Below are 22,954 nucleotides of genomic sequence, written 5' to 3'. Positions count from 1 at the left end.
CTGAGGGCCTGGGGGTCCTCTCCCCGCAACCCCCCAGCCCCATGAGCAGCAGCTCTGAGGCCTGGCCAGGTGCAGACAGGACAAAGCTGAGCACCGCAATGACCAAGTGAGACCCGGCCTTTGGGGCTGGGGACAGTACGTGCCTTGTGGTCCCTCCACCTCTGGGGCAGAGACAGTGCCTGGAAGTGTGCGCGTGGACGGCACGTGCTCCTGGCACCCCTTCTGCCAGGGCCCCTAGAGCTGCTTGCTGCCTGGCCTGCCCCTCCGGAGCAGAGGGGATGGCACAGAGTCTCACGCCGGACGAGAGCAGGAGACGGGAAACCCTAGGTGGGGGCTCCGTGACCGTGTCCTTCCCTCCCTCAGAACTTCCTGGCCCAGGGCTCCTGCGGCCTCACCAGTGGATCCTGGGCAGGAAGGGCACTCCATCTCCCCCCACTCCCCACCTCCATGCTGACATTGGTTTCATGCTGAGGCCCAGCTGGGTGTCCTCTCTAATCTGAATCAACGATGATCATGTGATTTTTATTTCTGCCCCTCAGGGTAAGGGAAGAGTCTTCCAGAAGGTTCTACTTTGTACATTCGTAATTGAGCTCAGAGGCTTTGCCCTGCCCTTCCCTCCCCCACCTCCTTATCACTGCAGTGTCCAGCCCAGTGTTGAACAGATTATAATGTTTTGTCTTACTACAAACAAATAAATAGACTTTAATTGGTCACATCCTGTCTTTGCAGGCCCTGCGCCTGTGGACCTGCGCCTGTGGACCTGCCCCGTGGCTGAGGGCGGCCCAGGAGCTGCTTGTCCCCTGGCAAGTCCCAAGAATGGCTTCCAGCTCAAAGGGCGATTGTTTTTTACGATCATAATTGTACCTTGCCCTGCCAAGGAGTATAGCCCTGGAAGAGGTTCTAGAGCTGGTGAAAGTGCAGTGGTCAGGCAGGGGCCCTGCCCAGGGCACCCCACCGCAGGAGCCTTAGTCAGGGGGCGGGGGGGGGCAGCAGGTCCCAGCCCCTGGCTGGGCCAAGAGGGGGACCAGGTCCTTCTACCAACTTCTTGGAGCCTCTGGCCACCCTGGGGGCAGGAGGTCGTGCCTGTCACCCTCTTAGACAAATGACTGGTTGAGGGGCTGGGAGTTGCTCAAGAGCCACACAGCTGTGAACGGTGGGCTTGAGACCCCAGCCCAGGTGTGGACCCCTCCAAAGCGTGGGTGCGCTGCTCCCTGAGGGCTGGGCCTCCCCCTGATGGCCCTTCCTATGGGACAGGGCCTGAGGCTGGTGGCCCGGACTAGGAGCTGCCACCACCCAGGGCCGCATGCACACGTACAACAACCTGAAAAGCACCCAGGGACCAAGGTCTCCAGAATCTGCTGTACCAGGGTACAGGGGAAGGGCAGGGACCTGAGGGAGCTTTCCCCCATGTCTGGAAGGAGCCCAGCTGTCCTGCTGTCCAGAATGCCCTTGACACCATCATGTGTGGTCTGACAGAAGCCTGTGAGACGAGTAGGTCAGCCCTTGCCTGACCCAGGCTGCCAGGACAGGAAATCAGCCAAATGGTGAGGGTCACTGAGGCAAACCCAGGTTCTCCCATCTGTCCCCACAGGCTGAGGCCCAGTGATGTAGAGCAGGGGGTCTCAGCCCAAGAGATTCTGCCCCCCAGGGGACCTCAGACTCTCCAGAGATGTTTTTCGTTGCCACACTGGGCGGAGGGCACTACTGGAATCTAGTGAGTGGAGGCCAGGGTCGCTGCTGAACATCCTGCAACTCACAGAACAGCCCTCGAAACAAAGAATGGCATAGCCCCAAATGTCAACAGGGCTGAGGTTAAGACCTGATACAGAGGAGCCCATGCCTGGGTGCCTGGAGTCTAGCCCAGCTGGGAGAAGGGCTGTGCCCATTCTGCCTGGAGGGTCAGGGCAGCCAGGGGTCCCCAGGGAGGGTGAACTCAACCAAGGCCTCAATGAGGGGCGGCATGGGGTCAGAGCCAATGTCTGCCCAGGTTGGGAACTTGCTCTCCTCCCGACACCCTCCCTAAACTTGGCCTAACTTTCTCTGTCCTCTGCCCTCTCCACCCAGAACACCAAGCCCTGCTCTTAGGCCTGCTGAGACCCTGCCCACCCAGGAAGCCTGCCCAGAGTCCCACCCAGAGGAGGATGGCTCCCTCCTCAACTAAGGGTGGGAGCACCTCGGATTCCCCCAGGATCGACATGGAACTCTGCTCTCAGAACACAGGTGCCGAGGGACCATTTCTGTGGCTGAATTGGCCTGATGACAGACAGACCCAGGGACAGAAGGTGCAGGCCTTGGCTTTTATTGAGATTAGACCTGTAGGCTCCCCGGCCTCTCAGGAGCCCAACTCTCCACTCTGCCCAGCCTCCCAGGTACAAGTGGCCGACTTGAGTTGGAGCAGGCTGCAAGGGTACGCCCAGGCTTCTTTCTGTCCCTCCCGCAGGACCTCCTCATCCTTCCACCCTCGAGCTTTCCCAAGGCTGGCCTAGGCTCTGGTGCTGGGCATCTCGGTGTGGGGATGCTACTGGTGGGGGCTGAGCCCTTCCACCTGGACCTGTGTCCTCCTCCTGGGCCATCCTTTCCCCTCCTGTCCTGAGCTGGAAGAACCAGCCCTGGCACTTGGATCCCTATGGCCTCTCCAGAGCCCCAGAGTGAGTTCTCTTGCTCAAGGGACATGTGGATTCCTCTGAGGCCCACCCAGGATCTCTTAGGCCTGAGCCCCAAGCCTTCAGGGGCACCGGGCTGGGAGGGGGCACCCTTGGCTGGGTCCATGCTGGAACTGGAAGCTGAGGAAAGCGGGGGTAGAGGAGTCACTTGGAGGGACCTCAGGGAGGCTGCCAGCCCATCCTATGACCCCCGTGAACCTGGCATCCTTCAAAACCAGAGGGAAGGGGGCAGTTCTCCTTAAAACCTGGGAGGGGAGGAGGAAGAGGGAAACACGTTTCAAACTGAAAGGACCCTTCTCTAACATGAACCCCTCATTTTACAAATGGGGAAACAGACCTGGCCAGCGGGGGAGAGCAGTCCAAGGTCCCTCATCAAATGTAGAGCTGGGACAGGTACCCAGGAGGATTGGGAGTGGAGAGGGGCCACCTGGGTCCATCTGAGTGCCCAGCCCAACCCTGCCCAGGGTCTTCCCCTCCTGTCCTCAGCCCTGCATCACCTGGACAGGTGCTCACCTGTATTTCCCAGGCTGTCGAGCTTCCAGAAGGGCTGAGTGGTGACTGTTACCTGGTCCCAGAGCCCCCTGTGGTAAGTCCAGGGGCCAGACTGTGCCCTCGGGTTGTGGGAAGCAGCCCCCAGCCATGAGCTGGCTCAGCCAATGGCTTTCACACTGGCCGGCAGAATGCATGTGGCCTGGCAGGTAGAGAGCCAGGCCCCGGAGGTGGTGCAAGTTCTTGGGCTTGCTTCCCTGGGCACTGGGGCACTGCTGCTGCTGGGCCCCCAGCCCCCCCACATAGATATTGGGTGGCATGTTGGGGTGACTGGTGCGTCCTCTGGCCCAGCTCACTGCATCTGTGGAGGGGAGAGCAGGAGATTGGTGGCTGGTGGGCCACAGCGGCCGTGAGGGGACAGTGTAGTCACATGCTTATGTGATGGGCTCCACCCCTGGCCTGCGGAGCCTCAGCTTACCTGTCTGTCAGATGGGCTCCGCCCCCTGTCTCCCACCTCCCTCACCCAACAAAGCACTCCTTCTCCCTCCCAACCAACAGGAGGGCTGAGAAGCCTGAGTCTTGGCACCAAGATCTCTTTCAGGACTGCAGGCTCTTTCTGTCACCCCTTTTTGCCCCCTACCCTAGAGAGAGCATTCTGGTGCCCAGGGTCACATGGCCTGGACTGGTGGCCATTCCCCTCTCCCAAGATTGCATGTCCCTGAGGCCACCCTGGTGGCTTTGGGCCCAGGTCAGGACAGGAGGGCATCTCTCCTGCCACTCCTCCCCACAGCCTGGCACCTTCTCTTATGTGCAGCTGAGAGAACGCACAGACCAAGGCTTCCATGGAGGGCCAGCCAGGTGGGGGAGGGGCAGCCGGGTCTCCTGTGCAGCAGGACTGTGCTCTCCCCTGCCTAGGGGATGGATCTGCAGGTCTCCCTTGGCAACCAGCTCTGTGATGTCACAGGGAAGACTTCCGGTTTCCCAGATCCCTGAGTTTGGGAGAGGATGATGCTCAAGGGCAGGGACAGGGTGGGAGGAGGACAAGGGAAGGGGGAAGAACCTTAGGGGAGGTCCCTGGTCGCTCTGGCTTGGGACAGGCCTGCCAAACATTCAGCTCTTGCAGGCTGAGGAGTCACTCCCAGGGGTGACTGCTTGGGATATCAGTTTCCTAATCCATGGGTGGAAAATGAAGGTTTAGGGATGCAGACTTGGTGAGATCTGGGTCAGTGCTTTGAGCATGCTGAGAAGGTGGTATTGGGTGACTGGATAGGTCCCTTAATTTTTCTGTCCATTTTCCCATAAGTAGATGATGGGGTACTGTGGGATCATACCAAGTGTAAGGAAGGCTTTGGAGGAACTGGAACTCTCATATGTTGCTGGGGGAATGTAAAATGGTACCACCAATTTGGGAAACAGTTTCTTAAAAAGTTAAACCTTCAATTCTCTATTCACAGATGACATGATCTTATACAGAGAAAAAAATTAATTCACACTAAAAAAAACTATTTGAGCTAATAAAACTATCGGAGCTAATAAGATTCAGCAACGTCTCAGGATACAAGATCAACATGCAAAATTAACTGTATTTCTATACAGTAGCAAAGAGCAAAAAAAATAAAACAGGAATAAAATTAACCTTGGAGGTACAAGACAACACTGAAAACTAGAAAACATTGCTGGGAAAAAAAAACTTAAATAAATGGAAAAAGATCCTGTTCATGGTTTGAAGACTTAATATTGTTAAGACAACAGTCCTTCCCAAAGTGATCTATAGATTCAATGCAATTCTTATCAAAATCTCAATGGCCTTGTAGGCAGAAACAGGAAAACTGATCCTAAAATTCATGTGGAATTACAAGGGAGCCCAAAAGCCAAAAACAATCTTAAAAAGTTTGAAGACTCAAGATTTCCGATTTCAAAACTTATTGCAAAGAATGCTACAGTAACCATAACTGTGGAACTGGTATAAGGCTAGACATCCAGACTAATGGAATAGAATAGAGAGCCCAGAATAATTTCATACATCTCTGGACAATTTATTTTCAACAGATCGCCAAGACTATTCCATAGGGAAAATAATAGTCTCTTCAACAAATGGTGCTGGGACAACTAGATGTTCAAAAGATACAAATGAAGAATGAAGCTGGACCCCTACCTCACACCATATACAAAAATTAACTCAAAGAAAACTCTTTGAAGAAATCCTCATCACCATGGATTTGATAATGGATTCTTAGATATGACAACAAAAGCACAAGCAACAAAAGAAAAAATAGGTAAATTGGACTTCATAAAAGTTGAAAACTTTTGTGTTGCAAAAGACAATGTCAAGAAGTGAAAAGACAGCCTACAGAATGAGAGAAAACATTTGCAAATCATATATCTGATTAGAGTGTAGTATCTAGAACACATAAAGAGCTCTTACAAGTCAACAACAAAAAGACAAACAACCCAATTTAAAAATGGGTGAAGAACTTGAATAGATATTTCCCCAGAGAAGATATACAAAGAGTCAACAAGCACATGAAAACATGTTCAACGTATTTAGTCATTAGAGAAATGCAAATTTAAACCACAGTGAGGGACTTCCCTGGTGGCGCAGTGGTTAAGAATCTGCCTGCCAATGCAGGGGACACAGGTTCGAGCCCTCGTCCAGGAGGATCCCACATGCCGTGGAGCAACTAGGCCTGTGTGCCACAACTACTGAGCCTGCACTCTGGAGCCTGCGAACCACAACTGCTGAGCCCAAGTGCAACAACTACTGAGGCCCACCCGCCTAGAGCCTGTGCTGCGTGACAAAGATAAGCCACTGTAATGAGGGGCCCATGCACTACAGCAAAGAGCAGCCCCCACTCGCCACAACTAGAGAAAGCCTGTGTGTAGCAACGAAGACCCAATGCAGCCAAAAATAAATATTTTTAAAAATTATAAAAAGTAAACCACAGTGAGACACTACTTCTCACACATGAGGCTGGCTATAATTTAAAAAACCAACCAAACAAACAAACAACCCCCCAGAAGATAAGTGTTAATGAGGATGTAGAGAAATTGAAACCTGCTTATACTGCTGGTGGGAATGGAAAATGGTACAGCCACTAGGGAGAACAGCTTGGCAGTTCCTCAACAAGTTAAACATAGAACTACCATATGACCTAGCAATTTCACTCCTAGGTATATACCCAAAAGAGTTGAAAACAGGGCTTCCCTGGTGGCGCAGTGGTTGAGAGTCTGCCTGCCGATGCAGGGTACGCGGGTTCGTGCCCCGGTCCAGGAAGATCCCACATGCCGTGGAGCGGCTAGGCCCGTGAGCCATGGCCGCTGAGCCTGCATGTCTGGAGCCTGTGGTCCGCAACGGGAGAGGCCACAACAGTGAGAGGCCCGCGTACCGCAAAAAAAAAAAAAAAAAAAAAAAGTTGAAAACGGGTATTTAAATAAATACTTGTACACAAATATTTATAACAGCATTATTTATAGTAACCAAAGAGTAGAAACAACCCAGAAGTCCATCAGCTAATGGATGGATAAACAAATTGTAGTCTGTCCATACAGGGAAATATTATTCAGCTGTAAAAATAATGAAGTACTGATACACAGGGCAACATGGATGAACCTCAGAAACATAATGTTCCGTGGTAGAAGCCAGATGCAAAATGCCACATATTTTATGATTCTGTTTATACGAAATATGCAGAATGAATAAATCCAAAGTGACAGAAAGCAGGTTAGTGATTACCAGGGGTTATGGGGAAGGAGAAATGGGGAGAGACTGCTTAGTTGGTGTGACATTTCTTTTGGGGGTGATTAAACTATTTTGGAACTAAATAGAGATGGTGGTTGAACATTTCAAATGTATTTAATGCTACCGAATTGTACACTTATAAGGGCAAATTTTATGTTATGTATATTTTATCACAATAAAAATAAGTAAATGACCAGCACCACTTAAAACTATCAAGGTCATCAAAAACAAGGAAAGTTTGAGGAACTGTCACAGTCTAGAGAAACCTAAGAAGACATGATGACTAAATGTAATGCTGTGTCCTGAATCAAATCATAGAACAGGAAAAGGACAGTAGGTTAGAAATGAGGAAATCTGAACTTTAGTTAATAATAATGTATCAGTATTGGTTCATCAGGCAAATGCACCATACTAATGTAAGATGTTAACAATGGCGGGGGTGAGGGAGAGATGGAATATACGGGAACTCTGTACTATCTTTGAAACTCCTTTGGAAGTCTAAAACTGTTCTAAAAGCAAAAGTCCATTGAAGGGCTTCCCTGGTGGCACAGTGGTTAAGAATCTGCCTGCCAATGCAGGGGACACGGGTTTGAGCCCTGGTCTGGGAAGATCCCACATGCTGCGGAGCTGCTAAGCCTGTGTGCCACAACTACTGAGCCTGCGCCCTAGAGCCCGCAAGCCACAACCACTAAAGCCCACGCGCCTACGGCCTGTCCTCCGCAACAAGAGAAGCCACTGCAATGAGAAGCCAGCGCACCACAACAAAGAGTAGCCCCTACTCGCCGCAACTAGAGAAAACCCGCATGCCTCAACGAAGACCCAACGCAGCCAAAAATAAAATTAATTTATTTTTTAAAAAAATTATCGAAGGGCTTCCCTGGTGGCGCAGTGGTTGAGAGTCCGCCTGCCGATGCAGGGGACACGGGTTCGTGCCCTGGTCCAGGAGGATCCCACATGCCGCGGAGCGGCTGGGCCCGTGAGCCATGGCCGCTGAGCCTGCGCGTCCGGAGCCTGTGGTCCACAATGGGAGAGGCCACAACAGCGAGAGCCCTGCGTACAGCAAAAAAAAAAAAAAAAAAAAAAAAAAATCATTGAAAAAGAAAAAAAGTTAAACATTCACTTGCCTTATGACTCTATGTCATTCATAGGTATTTATTCAAGAGAAAAGAAAGCATATGTGTGTTTATAAGGATTTCTACATGAATGTTCATACCAGCTTTATTTGTACTAGCCCCAAACTGGAAATGCCCAGAACAGGTGATGTGTAAATAAACTGTGGTGTATCCATACAATGGATATACAACTCAGCAGTAAAAAGGGATGAATTACTGATACAGGCTACAACCTGGATGAGTCTCAAAATAATTATGCCAAGTAAAAGATGCCAGACAAAAAGGAGAATATGTTGTGTCATCCCATTTATATAAAACCCGAGAAATACACCTGTGTACAGTGACAGAAAGCAGAGGAATGGTTGCCTGGGGTAGAGGGAGTGGCAGGAGGTAGACATTACAAAGGGGTGGGACACAGGAAAACAGGTGGCAGATGTGTTCTCTATCTTGATTGTGGGAATGGTTTCTTGTGTGTATACACTTGTCAAAGCTTATTAAATTGCACACTTTAAATATATGCATTTTATCTTATGTTTAAAAGCTGTTAAAAAATGTAAAAACCGAGGGAGGAGGCTCGGTGCTCCCTCCATGCCCTGCCAGCTACAGTGGTTGTCAAGTGCTGTCTGCCCATCACAGCCTCCACTGTGTGTGTCAGGCATCACAACCTCAACTGTGACATTGAAGAATCTAAGTCCCCCAGAGGTTGAGTAACTTCCCAAGGTCACAAAGCTGACTGCTTTAGAGACTGCACTAGGTGCCCTGTGCACACCAGTTTGCCCTAACTTACACCAGATCTGGTGGACTTCAGGCAGCCTGTTGTGTCAGCTCTGAACTGGGCATCACAGCCAGCACAGAGCATGGGAGGAGGGCAGGGGACGTGGCCTTTCCTGAAAGACCTTTCACTTCACTGGGGTGAGGCATTGTACTCCGACTCACTCATTCAGTCTCAACATGTATGTTCTGAGAGCCTGTGTAGTGCCAGATACTATTGTAGACTTGGGGAGAGAGTTGAGTAGGACAGAGAAGGTATCTGTTTCCACGGTGCATACATGTCCAGATCAGAGACACAGAAGAGAAGCAAGCGAGATGTTTCCAGGTCATACTACGAAGAAAATGAAAGAAGGTGATATGACAGGGAGGGGGCTGGGAAGGGTCTGCTTTGGTGCAGATGGTCCAAGAGGCCTCTTCACAAAGACCTGAAGAACTTGGGAAGAGCACTCCGGACAGAGCGAACTACTTGTGCAAAGGCCAGAAAGCAGGAAGAAGGTGGGTGTGTTCAACAGGAAGCCAGGGAGGGGAGATGGAGGGAAGGGAGCAGAGGAGGCACAGCAGGCGCAGCTCAGAGGGCTGAGTTTTCTTTGAACAGCGATGGGAAGCCATTGGATAGTTTTTTTTTTTAAGCTTTTTTGTTTTTAGTCATGCTTAGTGATATAATATTTTATTCTATTCTATTCGCCATGCCACGCGTCTTGTGGGATCTTAGTTCCCCGACTAGGGATAGAACCTGGCCCCCAGGTTCGACAGGGCAGTGAAAGCGCCCAGTCCTAACCACTGGACCCCCAGGGAATTCTCAAGAGATACAATTTTAGATGTGGTAAAATTAACCCTTTTTAGTGCACAGATCTATGAGTTTTGACAAACAGCTACTGTCATGTAATTACCACCACAATCAAGATATAGAACAGTTTCATCACCCCCAAAATTATTTTGCACCCAACTCTTCCTGGCAATCACTGATTTATGTCTCTATATTTTCATCTCATTCAGATTGTCACATAAATGGAATCGTACAGTATGAAGCCTTTTTTTAAAATAAATTTATTTTATTTATCATTTTTGGCTGCGTTGGGTCTTCGTTGCTGCGTGCAGGCTTTCTCTAGTTGCGGTGAGTGGGGGCTACTCTTCGTTGCGGTGTGCGGGCTTCTCATTGCGGTGGCTTCTCTTCTTGCGGAGCATGGGCTCTGGGCGCGCGGGCTTCAGTAGTTGTGGCTTGCGGTCTCTAGAGCGCAGGCTCAGTAGCTGTGGCGCACGGGCTTAAGTGCTCCGCGGCATGTGGAATCTTCCCGGACCAGGGCTAGAATCCATGTCCCCTGCATTGGCAGGCGGATTCTTAACCAGTGCACCACCAGGGAAGCCCTTTTTAAATATCTTTATTGGAGTGTAATTGCTTTACAATGTTGTGTTGGTTTCTGCTGTACAACAAAGTGAATGTATACATATATCGCCATATCCCCTCCCTCTTGAGCCTCCCTCCCACCCTCCCTATCCCAATCCTCTAGGTCGTCACAAAGCATCGAGCTGATCTCGCTGTGGCATGCAGCAGCTTCCCACTAGCCATCCGTTTTACATTTGGTAGTGTATATATGTCAGTGCTACTCTCTCACTTTGTTCTAGCTTCCCCTCCTCCCACTGTGTCCTCAAGTCCTTGTACGAAGCCTTTTGAGTCTGGCTTCTTCCAGTTAGCATAAGACATTGGAGATTCATCATTGTCCTTGCGTATTTTAGATCTTTGTTTTTTTAAAATTGCTGAGTGGTAATCCATTGTGTGAATGTACCACAATGTGTTTATCCATTGATAAGTTGAGGGGCACTTGAGTGGTTTCCAGTTTGGGGCAATTATAAAGCTGCTCTCAACATTTATGTATAAGTTTTATGTGAACATAAGTTTTTATTTCTCTTGGGCAGATACCTGGGAGAGAGACTTGCTGAGCTGTACGTTGTGTATGTTTAACTTTATTAAGAAACTACCAACTGTTTTTTCAAAGTGGATGTACCGTTTCATATTCTCACCAATAGTGTATGAAAGCCCAATTTGCTCCACATCGTTTCAAGTCCTTGGCACTGTCAGGGTTTTTGTGGTTTTTTGTTGTTTTAGCTATTCTAATAATTGTGTAGTGATATCTTGTGGTTTAATATGCATTTCTCTAATGACTAATAATCTTGAGCATCTTTTCCTTACTATTTGTAATGAAATAAAATTCATATTTTAAGGCAAGACAAGAAGATTTAAACATAAATTTTTTTCTGCCCATTTGGGCCTCCTCTCTCCCCTGTAGTGTGCATTGTGTATCTGCATTATGCATTAACCAGACCTCCCCAGCAGCAGAAATACCTGCTCAGCCATAAAGCTCAATTTTTCTTCTTCTGATGCCAGTTATATAACTCCTTAGAAAACATTCCTTTCTCAATCTTGTAAGGGGTCATGATGCAGATATCTTTGGTGAACTTTGTGTGCAATGCCAATATAACATTTCCCTTAAAGATAGCGATTGGTGCAGAACACACTGGGTCAGATGATCTGGGGAGATACTGGGCCACACCTAGTGGAAGTTCTTAGCTTAAATACCTACTTAGGACCTTATTAATGTTACTTGTATTCTGTCTATTTTGCAAGATTATAGTTTCTTGTATTACTGAATATGTGACTGAGCCTCTGATGAAAATGACTAGGCTACTTGAAACAATTGATCAAATATACAGTTCTATAACATTGAAGATTTTTTTCTTTTTTTGGCCACACCATGTGGCTTGCAGGATCTTAGTTCCCTGACCAGGGACTGAATCCAGGCCCTTGGCAGTGAAAGCACAGAGTCCCAACCACCGGACCACTAGGGAAGTTCCAAGATTGATGATATTAATAGTGTAACTCTAGATATGGGAAGAAGCAGTAAGAGAGAAGCATTTCCTGGACCATAAAAGACTAGAAAGACAGGCAAGGTGGTCCAGAGGCTTTTGGCTACTGTTAACAGTCCAGTGATAGCACATTGCGTGGCCTATCAATGAAATCCTTGCTTGACCTGGGTATGAGCATTCCTAGAGCCGTGGGACAAACTGGTCATGAAATGCTTCCTAAACCGTGGTAGAAATTAAGATGGAAAAGGAGGAGATTGTAAAACAAAGAATGTTGCTCACCATCCAATTCTACAAGAATTGAGTCATTAGTCACTACAGTCACTGATTTACAACACACCCTGAAAGAAATTCAGGGCCAATATCAGGATGAGGCATTTTGTGCTCTGGGAAAACTGGCAGAACTAGCTCTCAGATATTTTCGGGAGAAAATTTTATGAACTCAGTTTCTTGCATCTTCCCATACTTAGAAAAGCACTACAGGGCTTCCTGGTGGCGCAGTGGTTGAGAGTCCGCCTGTCGATGCAGGGGACACGGGTTCGTGCCCCGGTCTGGGAAGATCCCACATGCCGCGGAGTGGCTGGGCCCGTGAGCCATGGCCGCTGAGCCTGTGCGTGCGGAAACTGTGCTCCACAACGGGAGAGGCCACAACAGTGAGAGGCCCGCGTACCGCAAAAAAAAAAAAAGAAAAGCTCTACAACCATTAACTAAGATATCTGCTCCTCGTGAATAGCAGTAACCTTCTACCAAGATGTATGCTTGACTGCACCTACCCCTTAGTCAAAATCACTACATACTAGCCTCCCCCTTTCCTCTTTGGAACATCCTCAGAGCTTTCTGAAAGACTGTCTCCCTGATTATAATCCTCAGGCTGGCCCGAATAAACTATGCATTTCTTAGATTGACTATTGATTAATTTTTTTTGTTGACATTTGCCACATCTTCCCTTGTGAAGTATCTGTTTTAAGTTTTTTGTCTACTTTCTTGTCTTTAATTTTTTTGAAACAATTTTTGACTGGGCCGTGTGGCATGCAGGATCTTAGTTCCTGAACCAGGAATGGAACCCATACTGCCTGCAGTGGAAGCTTGGAGTCTTAACCACTGGACCACCAGGGAAGTTCCTTTTTCTACTTTCTAACTGGATGGGTTTTTTTACTGAGTTTTGAGAGTGTTATGTATTTTGGATAGAAGGCTTTTTATCAGATGTGTTTTGTGAATTTATTTTTCTAGACTCTGGATTATCTTTTCATGTTCTTAGTGTATTGAAGAGCAGTTTTAAATTTTGATGAGGTGCAATTTATCAAAAAACATTTTTAAAGAGGATGATACTTTTGGTATATCTAAGAACTCTTGTTTAACCCAGTCAGAAAGTTTTCCCCATAAGTTTTCTTCTGGAAAAGTTATATTCGGTTGGCCAAAAAGTTCATTCCGGTTTTTATGTGCGATATTAACGAACTTTTTGGCTAACCCAATAGTTTTTAGGTTTTACTCTTAGGCAAGGGTGGAGGTTCACTTACTTGCATTTCCAACTGTTCCAAAACCATTTGCTGAAAGATTATTCTTTCTCCACTAGAGGGCTTTACCATCTTTGTTCTAATGACCATGTATATGTGGGTCTATTTCGGGACTCTCTTTGAGGTCCCGTGCCTTTATGTGTCTGTTACTTCGCCAAAACCAGTGCAGGGGCGGAGGGCGTCCCGCGGGTGTAGTCCCTCGTCTTCGCCTACCCTTCTGGGCTCAGCTCACTTCGCCTCCCCAGCCCTTGCTGTCACCTATCCCCAACCGTGGCAGCCCAGTAGAGAAGACTCCCAAGTTAGATCACAGCTCATCTGGCCACATGTTGGGCGCGGTCCTCACCCCGGAGCTGCCCCCTCTCTCCACCAGGAGAAACTACAGCTCCAGCTGCCAGAGTTCACGGTTGCCAGGACAACCGCCGGCGCGCGAAGACCCGGGTCAGTTTCCGGCCTGTTGTGAAGATCGAGACGGCTGCGCACGCGCAGATGGCTGTCGGGCCTGCTCTCGCCGCCCCGCTGTCAGCGCCTGCCTGCGACTCGCAATCTGTGGCCTCAACTGCTTCACGCTGCAGGCGCTTCTTGCGGGTTTCGGACGCGGGCGCGGCCAGCCATTTTACACATGCCAGAGAGAAGTGTGCTGGGCACAGGACCCAGGCTGGAGACCCGGCTTCGTGATATTATGTACATTCTTTCTAGAGGAGTTTAGGAGGAAATGAGAAGTAGTACGTAGGGTGCCTCGCACAGCGTCAGGCACTTAGTAGGTCCTCAGGACATGTCAGCCAGTGCCAAACGTCTGCAAACTGTGTAAAGTGGGCCCGGCCGCCAGGCGGGGCGGGACCCCACGCCCCCTCCCTCAGCGTCGCGGGACGTCCCCTGCCGGCTGCCCTTTCTCTGGTGCGCATGGAGCATGCGCACACAGCCCGGCCTTTTCGCCTCCAGTCCTGTTTGGCCCCGGCTGCGCGCCGTAGAGGGCTCCGTGCATTGCCATAGAAACCCATGAGTGCTGAGGGGCAAGCGGCGGAGACTCCGGGATCCTGAGGACCAGGGCGCCATGTCTTTCCGGGACCTCCGCAGTAAGGCAACCCTGACTCCTGTGACCTGCGGTCCTCCCGAGACTCGGGGCTCCGGCCCGCCGGGTTCCCTGTCTGAGCCCCGCTGAGGCTCTCGCGCTGGAGCCCCCTCCCGGGCCTCTGCGGCTCGGGGGCGCCCCTGGCCCGCCGCCCCCCAGGCTGAGCGCCCCAGCCCTGTCTCATAGCCCTTTCTGCGATGATGGGAGGTTGTGTATGTGTATGCGGCTAGTGCGGCTGAGGAACCGAAGCTTTAATTTTATTTAACTTTAATTGACTTATGGGTCTGTTCGCTACTGTATTGGAAAACGCAGAGACCGTTTTTGAGTTGGGTTAGCTTAGAGCTCCGGGAAACGAACAACAACCGAGGAGGGGGCTGGTGAATAATAATTGAGGCTTCCGTTTTTTCGAGTTTTTATGATCTGCCAGGTAGTTACTGTCTTATGTGTGTTCATCGTTTCATTCACTCCTCTGAACAACTGTGCACCTGTGTTTAGAGATGAGGAACTGGGCAGAGAGAGGTCAGGTCAGGGGACACAGGTGGTAAGAGCTGGCGCTGAAGTGTGAAATCAGGTTGTCTAACCTCCAAAGCTTGCATCTTTTCTAAAGGGGCTGGTGAGGAGAAGGGAATCCAAGTGCCTTTGCTAGGAGGGTGGGGTATAGGAAGAATGGGGAAAAGAGAATTAGTTACTACTACTTTGGGGGACACCTGTTACACACCAAACATTTTACATTCAATATTTTATTTTAGTTCTCACTGTAACAGTAAGGTGGTTTGTATAAGTTTCTGGATGAAATACTTTGAGGCAGAGAGGTAAAGTAGTTTGCTTTAGGTCACACAGCTAGAACTGGGTGGAAACGAGGATCAAAAGGTAGGACTGTGTGAAGGAATCTCTTGCCTTTTATACGCTTTCATTTTCTGAATCTGAAGCAGTTCAGCCAACTGGCTCCACCTGCATAGGTGTAGCAGGTGATTGCCGATTTGGTGTGATCTGAGGGGCCTCTTTAAGGCCAATTTTCTAACAATTGCTGGTGCCTGAAATTTCCCCATTAAAGATTACTCCTTTCAGTTGTGAATTGCTCTTTTTTCTATAATGGAAATATATAGGAAGAGGCATCACATTTTATTGATGCCTATTAGCACTATTGTGTGAATCTGTGCCCTCTGGGAGTTGGAGGTTCTTGGTGACCTTGTGTTGTGGAGACAAGTTTCTCCTTCCTCATAGTTGAGGGAGGCCAGCCTTGTGCTAGGGGATGTTGAATGGAGTTGTGTTGGTTAAAGTGTACAAGAAGGGGATTTCTGAGCATTTTGACCTTAAATGAATGCTGTACATTATGCAATTCATGGTAAGATTTTTATTCAGATTGTCTCCATTTTAACAGTAATACTGTAGAATTAACAGAACTGCACTGCTACTTAGCGGCAAGAAGTGTTTAGGGCTTACTGTGTGATGGGAAGGCTGCTGCTTTATTTTCCATTGCTCTATTTAAATATCCCCCAAAACAGCAACAGAGGCCCTCTGCTTCTCTTTCCTCTGCTTATGCTTTCTCTTCTGTTGTCTTGTGAAATCCAGACTAATCTCCAAGGCCCAAGTAGCTTATTTGTGAATGTCATTGGGACATCTTGAATATCCACCTTCAAGAAGAGTGAAGACAGACATTATTTAGCCAGAAGCACACTGAATACAGGTCTTAGCACATCGTGGGAACTAAAAAGATGTTTTATTTCCAAGTCTTGCTTAAAGCTTAGTGACTGCAGCATCTGGTATCAACATGTATTAGTATTACTGTTTCTTAGTCTGTCTCATAATACATCTAAATATTGCTCAATAGTTCAATCATTTTCTTGAAGATTTCTCTAAATACAATGCAACTAATGTTTAAATTTTGTGTTATTAAGGTCCTATATGCCCAGTGGGAAAAAAAGTCAACTCAGAAATAACACAAAAAACACAGAAATAACACACAAAACTTCACCCTACCACCATCACACACACCCCCCCCCAAAAACCCACGGTTAAAATTTAAACCGTGACCAGGTAATTCTCATTTTGAGTGGTAAAGAGAAAGATATCCAAGAGATAAATGAGGTATCCAAGAGAGAAATTAAATTCACAGCCAGTCCCTAAACCCCATTTCAATGTACAGTTTCCTCTTCTCCCATTGAATTTAAATACATGTTTTTCAGGAAGCAGATTAGGTATTTTAACTTTTATCCCTTTTTTTCTTTCCTTCTTAGAGAGTTGATAAATAGTCCATAAAAGTGTCAGTAGGTTGGGAGTAAGAAGAGAAAGCAAAGTGTCTGCATTCATAAGTCGTTGCTGTTTGACGAAGAACTGACTACATTGTGTTTTACCTTGAACAGACTTTACAGAGATGATGAGAGCCTTGGGATACCCTCGACATATTTCTATGGAAAATTTCCGCACACCAAATTTTGGACTTGTATCTGAAGTGCTTCTCTGGCTTGTGAAAAGGTTAGAACTGCACTTTACTGAGGTCTTAAGAATGTATATGAGATGTTATTCATTAGCTACCTAGAAACAGGATGCTTTTGTGTAGCAAAAGGAAAAGTTCAATAAAATTTGACAGACTTGGTTGTAACCTGTTAAAAATCAGTTGAGTTTAAAGAATGCTGTGGGAGAAGGGAGTGTACCAGGCAGCGGTAAAAGGAGAACGTTTCTCAGTAGGAAGCCGACACAGGGGTGCTGGTCCGCATTCTTCTTCATTCCCTCACCTTCATCAGGGAGTGACAGGACCTCCTCACACATTCTGCTGAGTACCTGGCTTGGAAATAATTTAGATTTCATTTTGTGTGAAAAATCTAATATGACTCAGGGTTGGCAAACTTTTTTGCTAAGGAGATAGTCAATATTTCAGGCATTGCAAGCTACATAAGATCTCTGTCATGTATTCTTCCTTATTTTTTTTATAACCTTTGAAAAATGTAAAAACCCTTTTTAGTTTGCGGGCTGTTCAGGAAGAGGCCAGGGGCTGCCGTCTGTTGACCCCGGTGTGTCATCAGTTACTCGAAGAAAGGAACTCCACTGGGTCAAGGGCAGGCAGCCAGAGTAATAGTTCTGATTATTTTAATGGAACTTTACAGTCTGAGATAGATTTAATTTTGTAAGCTGAGCCCCGAATTTGATTTTTGAAATTTGTTAAACGTATTTTTAGGTGAAGATTTGTTCTCTTGAATGTTTGGTATTTTGTGTTGCTTCTGAAGCCTTTCTTACTCTTACTGCCTTAGCTGGGGACTCAGAGCTTCCTGTTACAGATCCACTGTCCTCTCAGTTGCTTTACCTTCTCTTTTGTGAACTTTATACTTAATTACCTTGTGTCTTCTCTCTCTCTCTCTCTGCAATAGGTATGAACCTCAGACTGACATCCCTTCTGATGTTGAGACTGAACAAGACCGAGTTTTCTTCATTAAGGCAATTGCCCAGTTCATGGTTGGTTCACAGTTTTTTGATGGAGTTGTAAAATTAAATACATTAGAAGGAGATGAAGCCTAGTTAGAGCTGCTTTCAGATTTCTTTTTTAAAAGTACTTTCTCCTTCTATGTTTTAAAAAATTAATTAATTACTTTTATCTTTGGCTGCGTTGGGTCTTTGTTGCTGCGCAGGCTTTCTCTAGTTGTGGCGAGCGGGGGCTACTGTTTGTTGCAGTGCGCAGGCTTCTCATCGCTGTAGCTTCTCTTGTTGCGGAACACAGGCTCTAGGTGCGCAGGCTTCAGTAGTTGTGGCACACGGGCTCAGTAGTTGTGGCTTGTGGGCTCTAGGGTGCAGGCTCAGTAGTTGTGGTACATGGGCTTAGTTGCTCCGTGGCATGTGGGATCTTCCCGGACCAGGGATCAAACCCATGTCCCCTGCATTGGCGGGTGGATTCTTAACCACTGGGCCACCAGGGAAGTTCCAGATTTCTAAACACACTCCATTACCAGATTTCTGTGGAGCCATTTTACCAACAAAGTTTTCTGGGTTTTTTGTTTTTAATTTATTATTTGTTAAGAAATTTAGAGTCCCATGCCCCAGCGGCCATTGGTCCCTACAGTCAGGCTGTGTTAGTTGCAGGACCATTTACGTTTCAGGACAGCTAGGCATGGACCCTGCAAATGGACAGCTTGTGCCAGGAGGGGTGGCAGAAGAGTCTAAACAGGCTCTTACAAACATGGGTGAAATTCTGAAAGCAGTAGGCTGTGAGTTCACGAATGTGATAAAAACAACTGTTTTGCTGGCTGACATACTGTCAATGACATCTACAGGCAATATTTCCAGAGTAGTTTTCCTGTGAGAGCTGCTTACCAGGTTGCTGCTTTGCCCAAAGGAGGCCGTGTTGAAATTGAAGCAGTAGCTGTTCCAGGACATCTTGTGACAGCATCACTTTAAGTGGGCCCAGGGTTATTTAGTCTGGAATTTTAAAAATGTTTTAAAATTAACATCTTAATTTTTACAATCTTTGTTGCAAAGTGTAAGGTTGACTGAAATATCTGAAATTATTATGGAAATACCATATAATAAGGGGAATTGAACATAAATTGAAGATTAATGATGAATCTAGTTATTGACATTACAAATTATGCTTACATAACACTCGTATTACTGGACGTGGGAAAAGAGACATGCATTACATAGTTACTCAGATAAATAAAAGTAAAGGGAAGTAACATACAGGAAAGATGAGTTACTATTCCTGAGAAATAATAAAGAGCACACCTAATTAAACCCGATTAGTTTAATGATGTGAAATATTTATTTTTCATGTCATATATGATCCTGCTTTTACTTGAGTAAAATTAAAGTATTTAAGTATTCAAACCTAGTAGAGCTAAAGGAGAAGAAACTGGACCAAAATTTTATATAGATAATATTTTTCTAATGGAAATTAAATAGCATGCAGATTTTAAAAAAGAATTTTATTTACTTATTTTTGAATAGGTAATATATTTTATGGTTCAAAAATTTTTTTAAATCATGAAACAATATAGAGTAAAATGACTTTTATTCTGTTTGCCATCAGCCCAGTTCCATTCCCAGTGATCACTATTCTTAATATCTTTCAGAGTTTCTTTAGCCATAATTAAGCAAATAGACTGTATATTCCTTTTCCTTCCTCTTACACAAATGGTGGCATACTGCACACCACCGTTTAGAATCTTGTCTTCATATAACAGTACATTTTGGAGAACTTTTCAAATACACATAGAGTTTCTTTATCCTCTCTTACACCTGAGTAGTATTGCTTGCAAGTTTATACCATAACTTATGTAATTTATACAGGTAGGCATTTAGGTTGTTGGTAACTTTTGTTCTTAGAAGCAATGCTGTAACAAATAACCTATGTACATCATTTTGTTTGTGAATATGTATATCCCTAGCGTAAGTTCTTAGGATTGGGATTGCTGGGCCAAAGGACATATGCATTTGTAATTAATTTTGTTGTCATTTACCAAATTGCTCTCCATCAAGATTGTATCAGTCAACATACCCACTCGCAATATATGAGTAACTTGAAAGTTTGATTCTTAAAATGATTTGGTTATATCCCTATTGTTGGCAGTGACATTTTCAAATGACCTACATGGAATTTGGTTTAGATTTTACGTGGAATGGGTCTTAAACTTTTTTTTTTTATCTGAAAATAGGCCACTAAGGCACATATAAAACTCAATACTAAGAAGCTTTATCAAGCAGACGGGTATGCAGTGAAAGAACTATTGAAGATCACCTCTGTCCTTTATAATGCTATGAAGACCAAAGGTATGGAGGACTCTAAAATAGGAGAGGAAGATATCAGCAAATTCAAGTTTGACCTTAGCTCAAAGGTAAGGACAATGCAAGGCTTGTAGTGAGGGATGGAATGTTTATTTCTCAAACACTGAAATGGGCTATATCAATACAGCATCACTTCTTTCCTTACTCCTTGACTGAGGGCCATTTGTTAGTTTTGTGCTCATCAGCATTTGGATCAAAGCAGGAGGGACAATAAATTCAACTTTTTATTGAAAGCCTGCTGCTATCTGCCAGGCACTCTTCAAGCACTGGGGATACAGGCGTGAACAACAAGGACAGGAATCCTCTGTTCCCGCGGCTCAGTTGGGGGAGCCAGACTGTAAACCGCAAAGCAGAAGGAGTGACAGGTCAGATGGGCTGCATGTGTGGAGGATAGTAAAGCAGGGAAGGGGCTGGGGTGCCGGGGGAGGTGTCTTAAATAGAGGGCTAGGACAGCCTCAGGGATTGGGTGACGGTTTCAGCAGAGATCTGAAGGAGGGAAGGAGCAAACCATTCAGTGGAAAAGTGTGCTGTGTGTGTTTGAGGAAACACAAGGGGGCCATGTGATGAGAGCTGGGAGGGGAGGCAGCCTCAGGCCTGTGGTCCCTGGAAAGCCACTGTCAAGACTTTGAGGTGGAAAATCGTTGAGTTTTGAACAAAGAAGTACATGATTTGAAACTTCATATTAAAAGGATCACTCTGGCTGCTGGATTGAGTCGGACTGAAGGGGGAAAAAAGGTGGAAGCCCAGAGACCTGTTAGAAAGCAGGAGGTGACAGCGCCTTTGAGCAGAGTGGCCGTCAGGTGCTCAGCTGAGCTTGGGGAGAGAGTGAGCTGCCAGGCGTCGGAGGACTCGATTAAAGCAACAAGCCAAACATGAAAGCTGTGTCTTTAATCACTAACTGCAGTGGTATAAGCAAGGGACTAAAGCCAGAGGAAGTGTCAACTCCCTGTTTCATAAGACTGCTTTGGCAGTTTTAATGCCCCCTGAGGTGTGGGAGAAGGTGTTTGCCCCACCTTCCCCAATAAGGAAGCCTCAGCAGAGGCACTGAAGAGGACCTGGACCCAAGGCCTCAGATAAAGAGACCTAGGAATGCAGGTCTTTATGAGAACATGACTGGTCAGAGGGCCTGGTTCCTTGACTGCAACTCTCTTCAGAGACTGCAGGGCACTGGTGTTCGAGCACAGCTTTCCCCAGGAGGCCTGCCAGGTAAAGCCTCCAGGATTGCCTGTGGTCAGGCCTGAAAAACCATACACAGGAGCCAGATCCTCACTGGGAGGAAGTGGTCAGAGGTTAGAGCATATTTTGAAGGTAGGTCTTATGGATTGGGTGTAGGTTGGAAGAAAGCAGACAGCACAAGGAAGGTCCTGAAGCAGCTCTCTGGTAGCGCTTCCGTGCTGGTGGATGTGTTCTGTATCTCTGCCATGTGATACGGTAGTCGCTAGCCACGTGTTGCCAGCATAACCAAGGAACTGAGTTTTAAGTTTTATTAAATTTTGAATGGTTTAACATTGAAAATGGCCACACGTGACTAGTGGGCACGATATTAGATATCATGGCTCTAAAGTTTTGGGTGTGAGTTCCTGCAAGGACGAAGTTGCCGTCTACTGAAGTGGAGAAGAGTTTGGAAGGAGCAGATCTGGCAGGAAAGATGAGGAGTTTGGTTTAGGACATGTTATGTTTGCGACGTCCACGAGGTGTCCAAGTGGAGATGTCAAACCTCAGCTCATGGCTTTAATCTTGGTATCAGAGCTGAAAGCTTGCGGGGAGTGTGCGTGGAAGGGAGGTCCGGTGTTGGGGGTGGTGTGCGGCTGGACTCTGCTGAACTTCAGTGCTGAGAAGTGGGGCGGATGAGAGGACTCCCAGAGAGGAAGCTGGGAACTCGCTGCTGGTGAGGAAGCAGCTATTCCAGAGGAGTCCTGAGGACTGAGGAAATGGGAAGGAAGTCACCAGCTGTGAACGAAGAGTGAGAGTTGTCAGTGGTTTGAAAATGAAAGAGGGTGGGAATTCGTTGTTTTGGGGAGAGGGAGAGGGAGCTGAGCTGGGAAATGTTGGGGCTCTTTGGAAGTTTAGTGTATTCATGGAAGAGTGTGTGACGTGTAGATCCTAAGAAAGAAGCTGTGCCCAGGGCCAGATCATCATCATCTTCACAGCAGTGCCTTGTGGGAGCTTGTAAGGCCTTCATGCCGGTGAGCTCATTTGAGCTCACAGCAGTCCAGTGAAGTGCAGCCTGAAGGCAGAGAATGAGGGGACAGGGAGGGTTAAACATAGGGCATCAGGGTTCTGTGGTAGGCATGTGTCCCTCAGGTTGCCCCTCCTTTGCTCACCCCACCACTGCCAGAGTCCCTTATTATAGGAAGCGTGTCAACGTTCACAACCCCCACAGCTCCTTGTTGCAGAGTACATTTGACCTGACGTTTGGGTTTCTCAGGTGGCCTGGAATTGGTCTAATTTGTACTTAGATCAGTGTTTCCTAAACTGATGTTTTGGGAACTCTCTTCTCCAGGATGTAAATATGTGTCTTGTGGAAAATGTGTTCTATAGTCAAGTAAGTCAAGTATCCTGACTGGAGGTGGGAACCTATATGAACAGATTGATTCTTTCTGAATGCCTAATAAAAACCTGTCACTGAAGTTTCTGTTTTTGATATTTTCCTTCCAGATTGCAGATTTGAAAGCAGCCAGGCAGCTTGCTTCTGAAATCACTTCCAAGGGAGCATCTCTGTATGACTTGCTGGGCAAGGAGGTGGAGTTGAGGGTAAGCAGTGTTCAGATAACTCAGTTACCTCCTTAGCTAAGCAGATTTCCAAGGTTTCTTTTCCAATTCTGTTTTTCTCTGTTCTTTTGATTTCATTAAACGGTACCTGATTAAATGAGCTACTGTGGGGGAAAGTAATATACGTGTGGTGTTTGCTGCTGTTTGTGCTTCTGGTGGGCTCTGGTCTGTTTCTAATACCTTTGACATCTAGT

General features: G+C 46.8%; 2 protein-coding genes across 8 annotated transcripts in view; one reads left to right on the top strand and one right to left on the bottom strand.

The window, feature by feature from the left end:
* Positions 1–2,624: 2,624 nt before the first annotated feature.
* On the bottom strand, positions 2,625–4,071 carry C15H16orf90 (chromosome 15 C16orf90 homolog). Its single transcript, XM_019938347.3, is given in 4 exon segments — positions 2,625–2,694; positions 2,696–2,806; positions 3,183–3,513; positions 3,951–4,071. Coding segments are annotated over 4 exon segments (558 nt in total). The 5' UTR covers positions 3,997–4,071.
* A 9,606-nt stretch (positions 4,072–13,677) lies between these two features.
* CLUAP1 (clusterin associated protein 1) overlaps positions 13,678–22,954 on the top strand; it is a 42,118-nt gene continuing 32,841 nt past the window's right edge. For 2 of the 7 annotated variants that reach the window (XM_019935211.3, XM_019934533.3), the window contains exons 1-5: positions 13,686–14,220; positions 16,580–16,691; positions 17,582–17,666; positions 19,859–20,038; positions 22,647–22,742. In XM_019935211.3, the coding sequence (XP_019790770.1) occupies positions 14,199–14,220; positions 16,580–16,691; positions 17,582–17,666; positions 19,859–20,038; positions 22,647–22,742 (495 nt within the window). In that variant the 5' untranslated portion in view covers positions 13,686–14,198. Of the gene's footprint in view, positions 14,221–14,242; positions 14,429–14,451; positions 14,644–16,579; positions 16,692–17,581; positions 17,667–19,858; positions 20,039–22,646; positions 22,743–22,954 lie in introns of those variants that run through there. The other 5 variants (XM_019933937.3, XM_019935876.3, XM_073793268.1 and 2 more) reach the window with 5 other exon arrangements.

This window comes from Tursiops truncatus, chromosome 15, assembly GCF_011762595.2.
Source record: "Tursiops truncatus isolate mTurTru1 chromosome 15, mTurTru1.mat.Y, whole genome shotgun sequence".
Lineage (NCBI taxonomy): Eukaryota > Metazoa > Chordata > Mammalia > Artiodactyla > Delphinidae > Tursiops > Tursiops truncatus.
Note: the sequence above shows the minus strand (reverse complement) of the source record. Positions and strands in the feature narration are given on the sequence as shown.